A 14,856-nucleotide genomic window follows, 5' to 3' on the forward strand; every position below is an offset into this window, starting at 1 on the left:
TTAATAATGTTTGGGAGTAATTATAAATGATGCTGAATTTTCCTTTTTGTAAGTACAAATGTTCTGTTGCCACTTTTGCTCTGTATGAATCAGACCTAAACACTTGTAGTGCTATTGAGGGTGAACATTAATCCTGTAAGAAAGGTAACAGCGCTTTGCTTTACAAGGACTGCTTTACAAATACAATATTTAGAAGAAACTAACCCTCCTGATCAAAAATTAAGATTACTATCAGTGCACATTACGGCTGACAATTTATCTGGATAATAAGAATTTCTTGTAATTAGTCACTTGAATTCCACAAGTTCATTTTTACAGCCTGTCATGAGAAACAAAAAAATAAAACCTTGCACTGGAGAAACATTTATCTTGAACAGGAAAGTCATGCTGCTTTACCAAAGAGCCTCGGCCTTTCAAGTCAATAGCAGATCTCAGTGAGAGGTGGAATAATGTAATTGAGATCACAGACCTGCTCATGAGCTCACAGTCAGACAGCAAAAAATAAAGACTGCAAATTATTCTTAACATTTAATTAATTCACAGTATTCCAAATACATAGAGGCAATATTGATTATTCCAAACTCTGAATGAATTAGTGATGGCAAATCTCTGCCCTGCAGTTAATGTGTTGCTAATGTGCTCCTGCTGTTACAGCCTTTAACTCATGGAAGCAGCAGGAAAGGTGTCTGTAGAAGCAGGTAAAGTCTCGCCTCCAGGTTAAACTTTCTCAATAGACTGAAAGGCTGAGGGAGGCTCTCACAGCAGCTAGGTGGGACAGAAACTGCTCACTTATTGACAGCTGAAACAATAATCTTCACTGCCTTCAGGAGCAGGGCAGGTAGATGTGTAGCTTCAGTGCTCCCACCCGTTGGTTGCACCCATGCAGACACATCCCACAGCAGGCTCCCTGCTCCTGAAGAAGTGTCTCTGAGACAGGCATGGCAGTCCAGCAAGGATCCCAACAACAACTGAGGGCTTCTAGCCCATGGTATCAGCAGAATGAGCTCCACAAGGCAATGGAAAGTGGCATGCATGACTGGGTTAAGCAGCAGTTGCTCAGCTTTGTAAGGAAGGAAAATAAAACATGGGAAATAAGTAAAAGGAAGTTGAATGGGACCTAGAGAAAACTAAGCTTCAAGACTTCTTCCTGAAAGACTGCTGTCTTGCCATCCTTTCCTTCATTATCCACTGCTCATTCTTTTTATCATTTTCCTTTATATTAAAGGCCTTTTTCAGGTTAGTGTGTGCAAAAAACCTGAGCTGTTTCTGAAAGTGGGGTATCTTAAAATGAAGTGTTTCACCTGACTATAACCATACATTTGGGGGAAAAAAAATAACTAAGTGTCCCAGAGAGAGTATTTTTCTAAATACTCAGCATCCTAATTAAATCATCTCATCTCAACTAAGAGTGCTTCAAAACCTCCTGGCTGGAAGTGTTAAACAGATCTTTTCCAGACTAACATTTAACAAAAGATAAATCATTCCCTCTCTACTGGACAGAAACAGAACAAGAGAAACTGCAGAGAGAAATGGTCTGTAGAAGTAATATATTCACACACAGACTACAAAGACAACCGATCAAAAAGGTTTTCTTCACAAAACCTGAGAAGCTGTGTGAGAGTCCAAGGTAGTCTCATTACACCTTTTTGTGATGGCAGAATCACTCCAGGATAGAATTACTGCAAAATTTGTTACATTTTGAGATTGTCCCTCATCAAAAATTTATGTGGCGATTCTCTGTATAGGGGACTCTATAATTCATCTGCCCTAAACAGAAATGTATTTCAGTCCTTTGTATCACAGTAGAAGAAACCTGGCACTCAGCTGAGAGTACAAAGGATGAATTGACTTTACTGTCCTCCCCACACATAATAAGTGCTGACCATTTTTCTAGGACATACATACATGCCTGCAGAGCCCCTGAAAGAGAAACAATTATCTGTTGCAGCCTTGCACATGAATATATTGGGCAAAATGAACTGGGGTGTTGAAATGGTTAAAGCATTCCAAGTATGTGCTTGGGAGCAGGAAAGGTGGGGGGGGGGTCACTACTAACTGTCAGTATGCTTGGATCTCCCAAGCCTCCTGGTTCTAATATGCTGCTGGGAGGCATGGAAAGCAGCTTGCAGTCAGCTGCTGTAGCTGAGAGTTCAAGCTATTGATGTGCAAACACTACTCCTGTGACTGCAGAACTTTATTGATTTGTACAGGTAAAAATAGAAAAAGGGACTATTGAACAGGACAGAGATAAAAAAGAGATGCAACCAGTTTTACACTATTCCTCAACTGTGTTTGTATTAACTTCTACCTGTCACTAATTGCTGACCTTTTAAATACACCCAGGATGTGTTCCAAAAATTGTGAAAGTTATTTCTAGGATAATCCTAGGGATGTATTTGATGAATATTACAGTGATTTTTCCCCTGGGTTTGCTTTCTATAATGAAGAATATTTAAAAAGATTTCTTTTATTCTCTCAGACGGTGGGAAATACTTTTAAAGAAAAATCAACTGCTTTTTCATCTGCAAAGGATTAATAAGGTTTTGGGTGTGGGAGATGGTATTTCCCTTTGGTTCTACCAAGGTCTGTCGTATCAATCCCACTGCTTTGCAGGTTGCAGTAAAACTGCTTTTTTTTTTTTTTGTTTTTGCAGCTGCACGTGTGATTCACACTCCAGGGGCAGGTACACAATGGAGCAGTATTAGCTGTGCTGCACACTTGCTGCAAAGATGCTCACCACTCCTCAAGCTATTTTCCTGTGTGACTTTATCATTTATGGAGTTATTATCCCAGGGAGCTGGAATAGCTAGTAGGAAGTTGCTATTGGATTATACAGCAGCCTTGGTCATATTTTTTCCTTCAAATTCAGACTTTAGTTTTGCTTTGATTTTATGGTGTCTGTATGTGACTGCTGCTAATATTGCTGGTCTCAGGTCTGCTAACACTGTTATGTTTGGTAAATGGTAAATGACATTCCCAGATTCTCTGGCCTGACCACAGGCTTCCTTGGGCTTCTCCAGGAGCTCTGGCCATCTCCTGCAGTGTGTCAGCAAATACAGGCTCAGCAGATTGGCAGTAAGCAGATTTTAGTACTATCCAGGCCTACTAAGCAGAGCTAAAGAGACTGATTTTTTATTATGCCAGTAACTGCTGGTGAAGCACAAGCTTCCCAAACTGCAGTCTCGTTGCTGCCTTGCTAGCAAATTTAGGGAAGTGGATATTCCCACAAAGTGTCAAATGGATCTTCTACAGAATATCATCCATGTAAAAACTTCAGAATTATGTAGTACACATGACAAACTAGCAGACATGCTAATTTGGTCATTAACATACTGGGCCAAATGCTCTACACAGAGTAAAGTTAATGGATACTCTTGAGAAGTTTCTTAACTCACTTTGAGCCTTATATAATGAGGACTGACTGACTAGTAAGGATGCATATTGTCAGGGATAAAATCAGTTATCCCCCCAACAACACTGAAAGAACAGTAAATTATCACTGCCCAAATGAAGCTGCTGCTTCTCTCAGGAGGAGTTTGAGAATGTGGAGCTAGAGGGCTGCAAGCTGCTGGCTACAGCTGCTGAACACCAATGCAGCAGCTTCTCCCTTTGCTAGGTAATGATCATGCCATTCCCTTCACAGAAAAGAGGGCAGCACAAAGGATGAGAGAAAGTAGAACAAGACAGATAACGGAAAATTTGGGCATGTTTTGAATGACTACTGACTTCATTATTACAGCAGATGGGATTATTTGAGGCAGCCATTAGGACTGTGCTGGGAATGAGTGTTGGGAATGAGTTAGCATGGATGCACAATAATGTAGAGTGATGGAATCAGCACACAGACAGTCGCTCCACTGCTTTCGACTTCTCTCAACTGCTCACATGTGGAGTCAGTCGGACAGGCTCAGGAGCTCCTTTGAAGGAACCCTCTTCAGGAAGACTATTTTTGTAAACTCAGCACCGAGTCCAACCATTTACATCTGCTCTGTAAAATCTCACATGAGACAACAACGTGCATTCCAACAATCCCTTTGTGCCTTCAGCTCATTCCACACAGCTTTTATACCTACGACCCATTGTGCTCTCTCACAATTATTACTATTTAATGGAACTGAAAGGTTTGCAAATCTCAAGGAAAGTACAGCACACTCTAATGGTTTTTGCAGCCTTTGCTATCAGAATGGTCTGTGTGTGCTATAAACTAACCTGACTGCAGGATATTTCAATTCGATGCATCCCATAGGAGAAATCATCGTTGAAAGCAATTGCATCAGGACTGATCACATCATAAAAAGAAGGCCAACCTGGAAAAGAGGAACAAGATAAGGAAGAAAAGAGGGTATCTTTGTGGCAGATAGCATTGCAAAAAGCAGGACAGAATCGCACTTTGAAAAATGTTTATCTTGCTCCAGAGTATGGAAATAATGAAATGGAGATTTTTTTTACCCTAAATCACTTAGGTACTTTGGAAAACTTTCCCCCCGAGTACAGTTGTTTACAGGAAAGGACTAAGCTGCCACAAGCTGCCCAACCTCCATCTCCACAAAGATTCCTCCACCTCAAGCAGTGATATCAGTTTAGCTTAGGAATAAAGGTCCCAGGTAAGCCAATTCAGCTTTAACTACCAGTTAAAAAGCCCCACAAATTCCACCCTGAATATAAACAGCAAGGCTTTATGAAACAAATGCTTTTACTTTTGCAATATAAAGGTACTTTAAAAAATGAATTGGGAAATTGCAGTTTAGAGCCCCAAAACATGCCTTAACCTTTGCCTTCACCATGGCAAACCCAAAAGGATGTGTTCAGACACTGAACCATCACACATTAGAGGCAGTGAGATGATTATTATCATGTCTCATGTCAATACACTAATGAGTGCTTCAGATCAGACATGGACAGGTGTAACCATAACTATGCCTGGGTTAGACACTAGTGGATGATCTGCATGTGGTCTGCATCCAGGATAAAACAACTGCACTCGCTAATGCACATGTTCAAAGCAGCTGATTGTTAAGCACTGAGCTGTATGACCTGACACCAGATGATGATATGCATACCCGACCTACCAGTAATGGCCACTTACCAAAATAATGACCTTCCACTCCAACTATTCCACACTAAGTCTCCCCCTCTTCACAACACAGGTGGACAACAAGACAGGTCTGTTTGGTGACCCAGAAGATACTCATTACACAGTAACCTTTCAGCCGCTCCTCAAAAGCCATCATAACGCTCCATTTCCTGAAGCAGCATTCCCACATAACCACCTGACAGGATTTAAGGTCATGTCAGCATCTGCCAGTGACCATCTGAAATCTCACCAGCTATCTGTCCTTCTTATTCAGTCTCTTGCCAAATATAACACGCACAGGCAGCTCTTGCTCTCTCCCTATATGACACATATTTCCAAAAATAGAGAATTTCTTGTTTCTTCTTCTAATATTTGTTGAGCATTTGCTACTGATGATTTCATAAAATGGCTTCCAATAGGCTATTAAGAGACACAGCAGCAGCTGTGAATCACAGCATGGAGATGAATTAAGGGTATATATAAGCTTTCCACAAGAAAAGTGAATAACATTTTCTATACAGTAAAAGGAGATGTGGAAACGATCAACTTTTCTGAATGCGGGTAGAGAAAATGTGTAAACTGGAAAAAGATCCATATGTCTTCAGTTGTATCCTAGATTATTAAATATGGAAAAAGATTCATTAGGATGTAAGCCTAACATATTTTTTAAAACAAAGGAGTGCTCAGAAATGTGTTTCTCTTCCTTTATAGAACACACATACAGTAGCATTTCTAAGCTACCTGAAGGTATTGCAAGTTGCAAGTCACAAGTCCTATACTCCCAAGGTGCCTACTACCACCACAATTGTTTCCACCCCAGAACTTACTGCAGAAACAAGAAGAGTCATCCCCTGCTCTCTAGTTATTACAAATGGAAGAGTTACAGACAGCAGGCAGACTGAGAAGCTAGCACCCTGAACAGGGAAAATATCCCACAAAACAGGAACTCAAACAATGCAGCAATGCTAACTGTAAAAAAAAACAATTTATAAATCCTTCCCCTCATGCAAAATGTTGCTGTTGAACAACTACTTTCACAAACAGAAAAGGAGTAAACATATGAGAAGTTTTGTAAAAGGGGGTTATCCTGTTGACAGAAAAATAGTTGTTTCCTAATTGGTGGCTCCTTTCCAACACCATTTGTCATCTTCTTAGCTGGGCCTCTGTCTAATGAAAATGGAGGCCTTACACAGAGCTAGCCAGAATATTTTTAATGAATTTTTAATTAATATTTTTAATGAAGCCTTTTTTGTTTGGTTTTGCGTTTTTTTTTAAAGTTATTAATTTTGCAAAGCAGACATACCAGCTTGCCCTTGTGCAATGGCAGAGGAGTTTCAAAGAGAGAGCTCTTTGGAACTACCAACTATCTGATCATGTGAAAGCCTTTAGAGAAGGCAAACTTCAGGGCTGCAGAAATTGTCAAAGAAAACCATGCCCCCTTCATTATAGCAATGAGGGGGGAGCTTCAAAGACTGCAAAACAGAAATTGAAGCAAGCTGTGTCTTGCTGAGAAAATTATCTTGTGAGAAGAGCTTGGAGGAGATGTGTTTATGTCAGCTTTGACATTAAGAAAGACCATCCATCCGTCTTTCTCCAGATTACTCCTTTTGGTCTTCCCATTCACTATAGAGAAATTATTTGCTTTGGATGCACTCCACGCACTTCTAAAAATGAAGTCACCTGAAACCTATACAAAAAGGCAAGCTTCTTCTAAAGTAGTCTTTGTACCCAACTGACTTCAGATTAGACTGTCAGTTCATGCTACATGTGACACATGCTCCAAAGGCTCCACCACTGCCACATATGGTCCCCAAGAGAGGGACCAGGAAACAGATCTCCACAATGTGTGCTTTTAAATCCCTGCCAAGCCATATCTTCCTGAGTAACATGTCAGGCCAGGCACCAGCATTCCCAGGACAAGCCACTAACTCTGTGAAGGTTAACTGAAAACTGAGCAAACCTTGGAATAGAAAATGTCCTGAAGGGCACAGTGAGACACACTGTCATTCTGTTGACCCTGAGAGGAAGATGAGTGAATTTCTCATTGAGTTCATGAACCAGACTGACCAGAAAATCAATCCCCTTTTGCAGTCTCATTTCGTCTCCTGAGGTAGAGTGGAAAACCCATCTGATAGTTTCCTAAGCCTTCTTGCAACATTTTGTCTACTTCAAAACCTGCCAGGAACAAGCTGTAGCAGCAATAGTCCGCTTGCCTTCATATCAAGCACCTCCCACTGGTGTAGAAAGCAAGCCTTAAATTCTCTATGTAAGTAGTAAATGGCCCAGCAGTGGCCTCCACTTTGCAGACCTCAGGCCACTTCATATGTCCCTCTTGCTGCAGCTCCTCCACGCCTGTCCTCCTGCCTCCTTCCTGCTGTAAGGCTGCAAAACGGTTGTCTACCTTGACATTTTAGGCTGCTCTAAGTTGTGCATTAAATCTTCAGCCCACCTTTGAAGGCCGTCTGTTACTTGTTAAGGGCATACTCCTGTAGGGATAGGGGTGAAGATGACCATTTTGGATATCTTCTGCTAAGCTGAGAGAAACAGTAACCCTTATCACTGCAGAGGCTGAGCGCTGGTGGAGACCCTTTGCAAACCCTGGTTCTGAGACTCAACCCTCCTTGGGTGATGGCCTTCTGTCAAATCTAGTCCATATTTGATGTGCAGCTGTAGCCAGACCATCTTTTAAAGGATGGTAAAACATACCACCTAAGAAGAAACAGCCTCTGGAGGAAAGGGGCAAAGGGTAATTGCAAGAGAGATGATGAGGGTGGGAGGAGTTTCCCAGATGAATGAACAGCTTCAAAAGACATTCACACTTCTGTGTGTGTGAACAGCAGCTAAGATTCGTGAATACATTTACCCTTGAATGTAAAATTTAGTTTGAGGGGTAGTATGACACAGTAAGTGCCAGCAATTTTTATTGCACTATAGACATTTTAAACGGGTTCATTCTTAGATTCACAGACACTTTGCACCACACTGGCAACATAAACAGGATTTAAAATAGGAGTCTATCGTGTTTGTGCTCACTCGAACAAACATTTGAATGGGAGTCAAGCCACTATGTCCTAATGGCCAGTTTGGCAAGCCACAGAGATGAATAGTTTTTCAAATATACAGCAATTATAATTTCTTAGGTCTAAAATACACTAAATAAAGCAATGAAACTTTCTTCTGTCAAGTATTTAGGTGAAAAGCATGTGTAAATCGAACATTACTGACAGATCTTTTCCGCTCCATCCTGCATGAGTAGCAGAGAGGATCTTACACTGCTGGGAGTCACACATACAGTCATGTCCTATTCTTTCTCTTTCTAGGACTTCCCCCAAATATTTTGTAAAACCTGTGAAGCATTTCCAAAATCCACTCTACATGCCCTCACCAAAATTGAATCTTTTGTTTTTTATAATGGTCCTTATTCTGGAAAAGAGGAGACAGTGGTTTACGCCTCTTCATCAAAGAATGCTTTCTTGCCTGGTACTGCCCTGGGCAGCAACACAGAAGGACAGGGGAAAGAGAAATGTTAGATCTGGTAATCAATGCTGGATGCTGCTTTTGCCACTCTGGGCAGAGGGCTTCAAATCATTCGGAAGAGGCATCTTCTTTCTCATTTTCAGACCTCCTATTCCAGGTACCTGATTGGGTCTGTATTCCTAGTAAGCCACCCATGTGGGCACCTATACAGGCAGCTGGCACAAGTTGGGTAGCACAGCTGCAAGTACACAGCAGTCCCAGACAGCTAACAAACTGAACAGTCAAGCTGAGATGCCAAAGTAGCTATAATGCCACAGGAAGGCAGCAAGCACGAACAGCGTGCCCATAGTCCAGCCCCCATTTTGCATTCCTGATAACAGATATGAAACCCCAGCAGAAGAAGATTGTTTCTTCCACATTAGTCCAGGAAGCTCCAAAGACCCTTATCTTGTGGGCTGCTCCAGGATTCTTTCTTGGGGCAATGCTGACCTCATGCAAAAAAAAAGAGAGACATTTTGTTCTCATAAGCTTTTGGAAAGTAGTCCAACTGCTGATTGATTGATCAATTTTAGAAGCATCTCAAACCTCCAGTTTTGCAAGTTTGCACACATTTTATTGGAGTTAGATCTCCAACTTCATAGTAAATGGATGCAAGCACTTAGGCAGCTAACCGTTAGATTGTGCGTCTATAATTATTTGCAGAAGTGAAATGGCAGATTGCTTTTGAAAATCAGCCCTGCTAGGCTATTTTTCCCCTATCCTTAACTAATATGCCTTTTGACATTTTTTTGAACAGCACAACTGTGATCCCAAACCATGTAATACTCTGACATAATTCCCGTTTCATACACCTGCCAACTGGAGAGTTCCAGTTTTTCAATAACTGTGATGTCTGTAGTTGTTTTTCATTTTAGATCTCTAGGAGATTAAATTCAACCTGCATTTTATCATTCTTTGCTATAATTATTCCAAGCATTTACTTCAGTGAGTTATTTACAGATGGAGAAGTAGGGGGAGATGGAAGATGTTAGAACTACCAAATGGCACCAGATGGAAAAGAGGACCTTGACCTGAAAAATACCTTGTTTCTCTGATGTGCTGTATTTTTAGAATTCTGATTCCCTTTTAACCTAATGTGGATTAATGAAAACCCAAAGGCTTTTTAAGGTGGAGTCTCATCATTTATCTTCACTGAGAAGCCATGTCTGTGTAAAAACATAAAGTGTATTAGGATTAAAAAAAAAGGTAATAAAGCTTCTGCTTTGAAACTCCTGTAAAGCTGAAGGGCTTTCACTTTTTTCTTTCTCAAAGGTTTATTGAAACAGAATCTGAAAGACATAGGCATCCACAGCTGTAACTTCTCACATAAAAGTTTAATGTAGAACTACAAAGTGACATGTTGCTATTATGTAGGATGCCTGCACAGATATAGGGCTTTTTTTTTTGGCTAGCACAGAACATCCGAGGATATTTTTCTTAATATCTCCATGATGATGAATGAATAGTGAATATTCTTACTTACAATTATTTTACCGTCAGATAACACTTCTTTCTGTGGAGATTCATGTAATTTACCCAAATCTAGCTAGAAACAGAATCAGGCACTGAAACATTATTGTTCAGCAGCAAACAGCTTCACACTAGGTACAGAAAAAAAAAAAAAAAAATGGCCATTCCTTTCCAGCACCATCCAGATACAAGAAAGACAATACAGTACTGTTTTTCAGCAGACCATGCCAAAAAAGCATCAGAGTGGTAGCTAGGCAGGGGTTGAAGGGAACAACACAAAGACAAAAATAAAACAATTTTGGAAGAAAAAGTAAAAAGAGGGCTTCTCTCTAATACTACCTGTCCCTAACAGCAAAGTTGGGCTATTGCAGCAGGCAAATGCCGTGCTGGCAGAACAGTGTGGGAAGGGAATTTTTCAAAACAACTGAACTTCTAATAGCAGCTTTTATGAGACAATCGCCATCTGTTTTTTCCTTTATGTTTCTCACTTGGGAAATAAAAAAAAAGTGAAAGCCATGAATAAAGGTGGTATTTGTTTTCTTCCTTTACAGCACTCTGAGCATCCAAACAACTTACCATGAAACAGCATATGCAATCCAGATTTATTTCCTTGTTAGTGGGAGGAGGTTATATTTGTTTAAAATGATTGTTAAGGGAGATCTGAAACTTAGCGTCTACGATTTCATTTGACATCTGAATTTTTCAGAACAAGAGTGCCCCTGATGTCTCTTGAGCAATAAAAGCATGGGGCCTACTCTCTTCAGCAATTAATAACTCTATCACAATACTGCTCTTGCCCTAGCTGCTTCCTTTGTGCTTTCACTGTGGTCAAAAACACTGATAAATAAGATAAGATAAGAACAAGCTGGTTCTTTTAGAGTCTTCCTCTGTAATATTCAACATCTTGAATGTAAAAGCTGCTGCTAAAGTCTACAGGTAGGCAGAAGCTGGGGTCTTCCTCAAGTCTTCTTACAACGATTGAGTTACTAATGGTTTCTTTCTTGGTTCAGGTTCAACAAAACTACTGAACCTAACTCACTTCCTCCCAAAGGACGAGTTTCTCCCCTCATCTGAATAGTGTCTCTTGTTACTTTAAATCATGGCTAATGTTTTTAAAAATATATCTTACACATAAGTCAGCTGTAGATCTTCAGCATCAAAGGAGACAAACAGAACAGTGTGAAGCAGTGTAACCTTAAGCTATAATTTTAAAATGCCATCATGAAATCTCTCAAATAGTTTTTAAAATTTACTGTTGACCTAATAACCTCAGTCCAAAGCATTCAATTTCAAATAGTTGTTTTTGTTTTCCCTCCTAAAGCAGTACTGGTAAAACAAATGTATATACTGCAAAATATCTTGAAATTTGTATACCAATGAGTTATCTGTGCAACTCACTAAAACAGCCAAAGATTTCATATAAGATGAGTAAATCAGATTAGCAGTAGAACTGGAAGGCCTTAGATGGAAGTGATTTGATAAAATGGGAATCCTAATGCAGTATGTTTGCAGAGAAAGTTAAAGAACCCAGCAAATGTAACCTTGTAATAATCAACATCTGGCACTGAAATGAACAGCAGTCACAGATGAAATACATATTTGAAAAATTTGTCATGGTGTCTTTCAAGTAATGAGCATCCACAAATTGTTTGTTGAAATATTTTCCTTTTAGTATTGTTATGCATGTCTGGGAAATAAAGTTTGTAAAGATCAGCCAGAGCTCAGCTGCACACTTAAAACTGAAACTACAGAGGTTACTGAATTAATTTTAATTAAAAAAAAAAACCCAAAGCCTGTACTGTCTTTCTTTTGCAGCTATATTCCTTCTATAGTGCGTCCAGGACCTCCTTCACTAGTGCACCCAGTATTGAGTGCTCTAACAGACAAGCACCCTCCTCATTTCAGCTGGACACCCTTCTCATCTCAACTGTAAAATTATGAAACAAGGGAAAGAGTTATTACACTGATCAAAACAAACAACCCTCCCACAAAATAACAATAAAAAAAGAAAATTTTTGTCTGTTTACTTTATTAAAGGAGATGTCTAGGTGGGGGAACTTGGTCACAAACTAAAAATGGGCATAATTTTCTTGGCCATGAAGGAAAGCTTTTGTCAGGATTGGGGCAAACACCTGGGGCATTTAGCTAATGGCAATGTCTGCCAAAGGTTGACAGAACAGAGCATTGAAAGCAGAGTGAAGACAGAGTTTCAAAACTACCAGGTCTCTAAAGGCCATTTGGCCACAGGACAAGACTGCAGGAGGAGAATATGGAGAGGTGGAGCATGGCTCCTTCTCATGCCACTGTAGAGAGCAAAACTCTCCTCTTTGCCTAATACTACAGCTTATCCACAAAGCTAGTCCTTAAGACTGATACATTTCTAGACCAGGATTTTTACCACACTGTAGGAACATCTCACCATGAACTACATGCTCATAAAGCCCTGCAAGGTACTTAGCCTTGAAGCCCTGCTTCTCATGGGGAGTGCAAGATCTACTCACTGCAGTTTTATGCAGATTTCTGAGGTACTTCTGCCACCCTAGGTCTCAGGGTAATTTTACATTTCCCTCTGCCTAAGACTTTGTTTCTGCAATGCAACATACAGCTGAACGCTGTGCCGCATGCATAAAAGAATGCAAAAGCTACAGGCAGTACATAAAATCCTAAAAGAAGAAAAAAAAATTAATGATTTGCAGGGTTAGATTGTTTGGAGTTGCTGTCGGTTTAGGGGGAGGTTTAAATCTTTTTAACAACCTCTTATGCAAACAAAAAGAGGTAGGTAATAACTTGTACTAGAAAATAAAGACCTCCACAGAAAACCCTGGCAAAAACAATATACACATGCACACATACACATGCTCCTTTTAAGTTTTCTGTAGAAAACATTGGAAAAAAAAACCCTGTAAGTATTGAAATGGAAGAGTTAGTATTTCTGATTGTAATGTTCACCTTTTGTTCTCTGTTACAGCAGGTTAGAGCAAAACATGCCCTTTCTCCTAAACACTACATTTTCCTTCAAGGTTTAAAAGGAAACTGTTTCACAGCCATACAATGTCGTCAGTAACACAGTCCATGGAAAGAAACAGCAAAGCAGCTAAGACCAATCTCATCAGGAGCTCTTTTCCTTGAATGCTTTGCTGGGGGAAGCCCAGCCTGCCTCCAGAATATCCCAAAGACTGAGCAAGCATTAACATGAATATGGCTGCTGCACAGGTCAGCTCAGCACAGGTCTCTTATTCTCCTCTGTGCCTGTGCTATTCCTTTTATGACTGTGTCTTTTATGTCTTCTTTTCCTTCTCCATTAGCCTTCTACTATATTTTTTACTCAAATAAATAATTTAAAACAAAAGTACCATACATGAAGTGTTCAAGACATGAAAGCAACTTCCAAGGTATGCTATGAACATTTGTAATTAGGCACGGTGCAAATGTTCACAGTGGAAGTCAGTTATACTCTCTACATGTTTTTGCAGACAAAGAATACTAGTTTGTAAACATCCAACTCACTTCAGGGTCTTCTTTTCTTCTACGATACTCTAGGTAAAGAAATATGTGCAAAGGAGTAATTTGCTTAGAAAAGAAACCTGTTGCAATAAACAAGAGAAGAAAGATGCTAAGGAGTGGACGTGCAGCATAGTGCCTCTCATTGCGGAATTCAAGTAATTCAAAGAAAACTGTACTCATGCGGATTTGCCTCCATGAGCTTCCCACAACGCCAGGCCAACTGTAGTAGCTTGCCATTCACAACATCAGCTACGGATGTTCTTTGGATACTATTTTCTCTAAGGCTGATGGCTGCTTAGTATCTGTTTCCCTGGGTCCCCTCCTCTGGGTCATGCTCCTGTACCAGTGCCCCGGCGCTGCCAGCCCCCAACGCCACTGCTGTGCCCGGGCCGTGGTCCGGGCCGCGTACCCCGCCTGCCGCTGTCCCTGCGCGCTGTCCCTGCGCGCTGTCCCTGCGCGCTGTCCCTGCGCGCTGTCCCTGCGCGCTGTCCCTGCGCGCTGTCCCTGCGCGCTGTCCCTGCGCGCTGTCCCTGCGCGCTGTCCCTGCGCGCTGTCCCTGCGCGCTGTCCCTGCGCGCTGCCCGGTCCCGCTGCCGCCGGCAGGCACCGGGGCTGGGCCAGGCACGGCGAGGGGGCGAGCTCCGGCCGCGGGGAAGGAAGGCCAGCCCCGGCCCGGGCGGGGGCTGCGGGAGGCGGCCGCCCCCGGCCCGCCCGGCCGCTCCTCAGCGGAGCTGCCGCCCCCGGGCGGGGGGAGGCCCGGCACAGCGCATGGCCTTGTTCTTGTCTCCACCTGCCGATCCCATGAGCGAATGTACTCGGGGGGAAGCGACCTCACGGCCAGACAGACACACACACACGGGTCGGTGGTCATACAGCCGTGTTTCAGGGCTGCTCCTGCGCAGTCACCTTGACCCGGGAGAGGAGACTGGACACCGACACCTCAAGGGGTGACCAGGCTTTTTCCACTTTTTCCCCTGGGACTGTGGAAGACAGGCCGGGTGCCATTCCGCCGCCTGTTTCCTCCTCGTCCAAGGCATTCATAGGTGCGGCCGAGCCCCGCTGGCCCGGCGCAGGGAAGGGGCCGTCGTTCCGCGCCCAGAGGGGGGCGAAGGCAGGCCAAGGCCCTGTGCAACAGCCGAGCTGGCACTGCAATCGCTAGGTGCATTTCTGGAGCGCACATGTCTAAAAGCATCACCTTCAGTTCGCTGAACCCTTCAAAGGAAGCACACATCAGGGCTCCAGCCTAACCTAGCTCTCACCCTCCTCAGAAAGCACTGTAAAAAAAAGAGACAG

At 42.0% G+C, this 14,856-nt stretch overlaps 1 protein-coding gene across 14 annotated transcripts in view; it reads right to left on the reverse strand.

Moving 5' to 3' along the window:
- The window catches only part of MSRB3 (methionine sulfoxide reductase B3), a 205,654-nt gene that overhangs the window by 129,081 nt on the left and 61,717 nt on the right, over nucleotides 1–14,856 (reverse strand). For 11 of the 14 annotated variants that reach the window (XR_015772588.1, XM_088055782.1, XM_088055783.1 and 8 more), the window contains one exon: nucleotides 4,210–4,307. The exons of the other annotated variants lie outside the window; for them this stretch is intronic. Coding sequence is in view for 10 of the 11 variants with exons in the window: in XM_088055782.1 (XP_087911908.1) it covers nucleotides 4,210–4,307 (98 nt within the window). In the remaining variant the exon portion in view is untranslated. The remainder of the gene's footprint in view (nucleotides 1–4,209; nucleotides 4,308–14,856) is intronic. 14 annotated transcript variants of the gene reach the window in all.

This window comes from Pseudopodoces humilis, chromosome 5 (genome assembly GCF_049639895.1).
Source record: "Pseudopodoces humilis isolate 2021_Gansu_Grassland_sample_001 chromosome 5, ASM4963989v1, whole genome shotgun sequence".
Classification (NCBI taxonomy): domain Eukaryota; kingdom Metazoa; phylum Chordata; class Aves; order Passeriformes; family Paridae; genus Pseudopodoces; species Pseudopodoces humilis.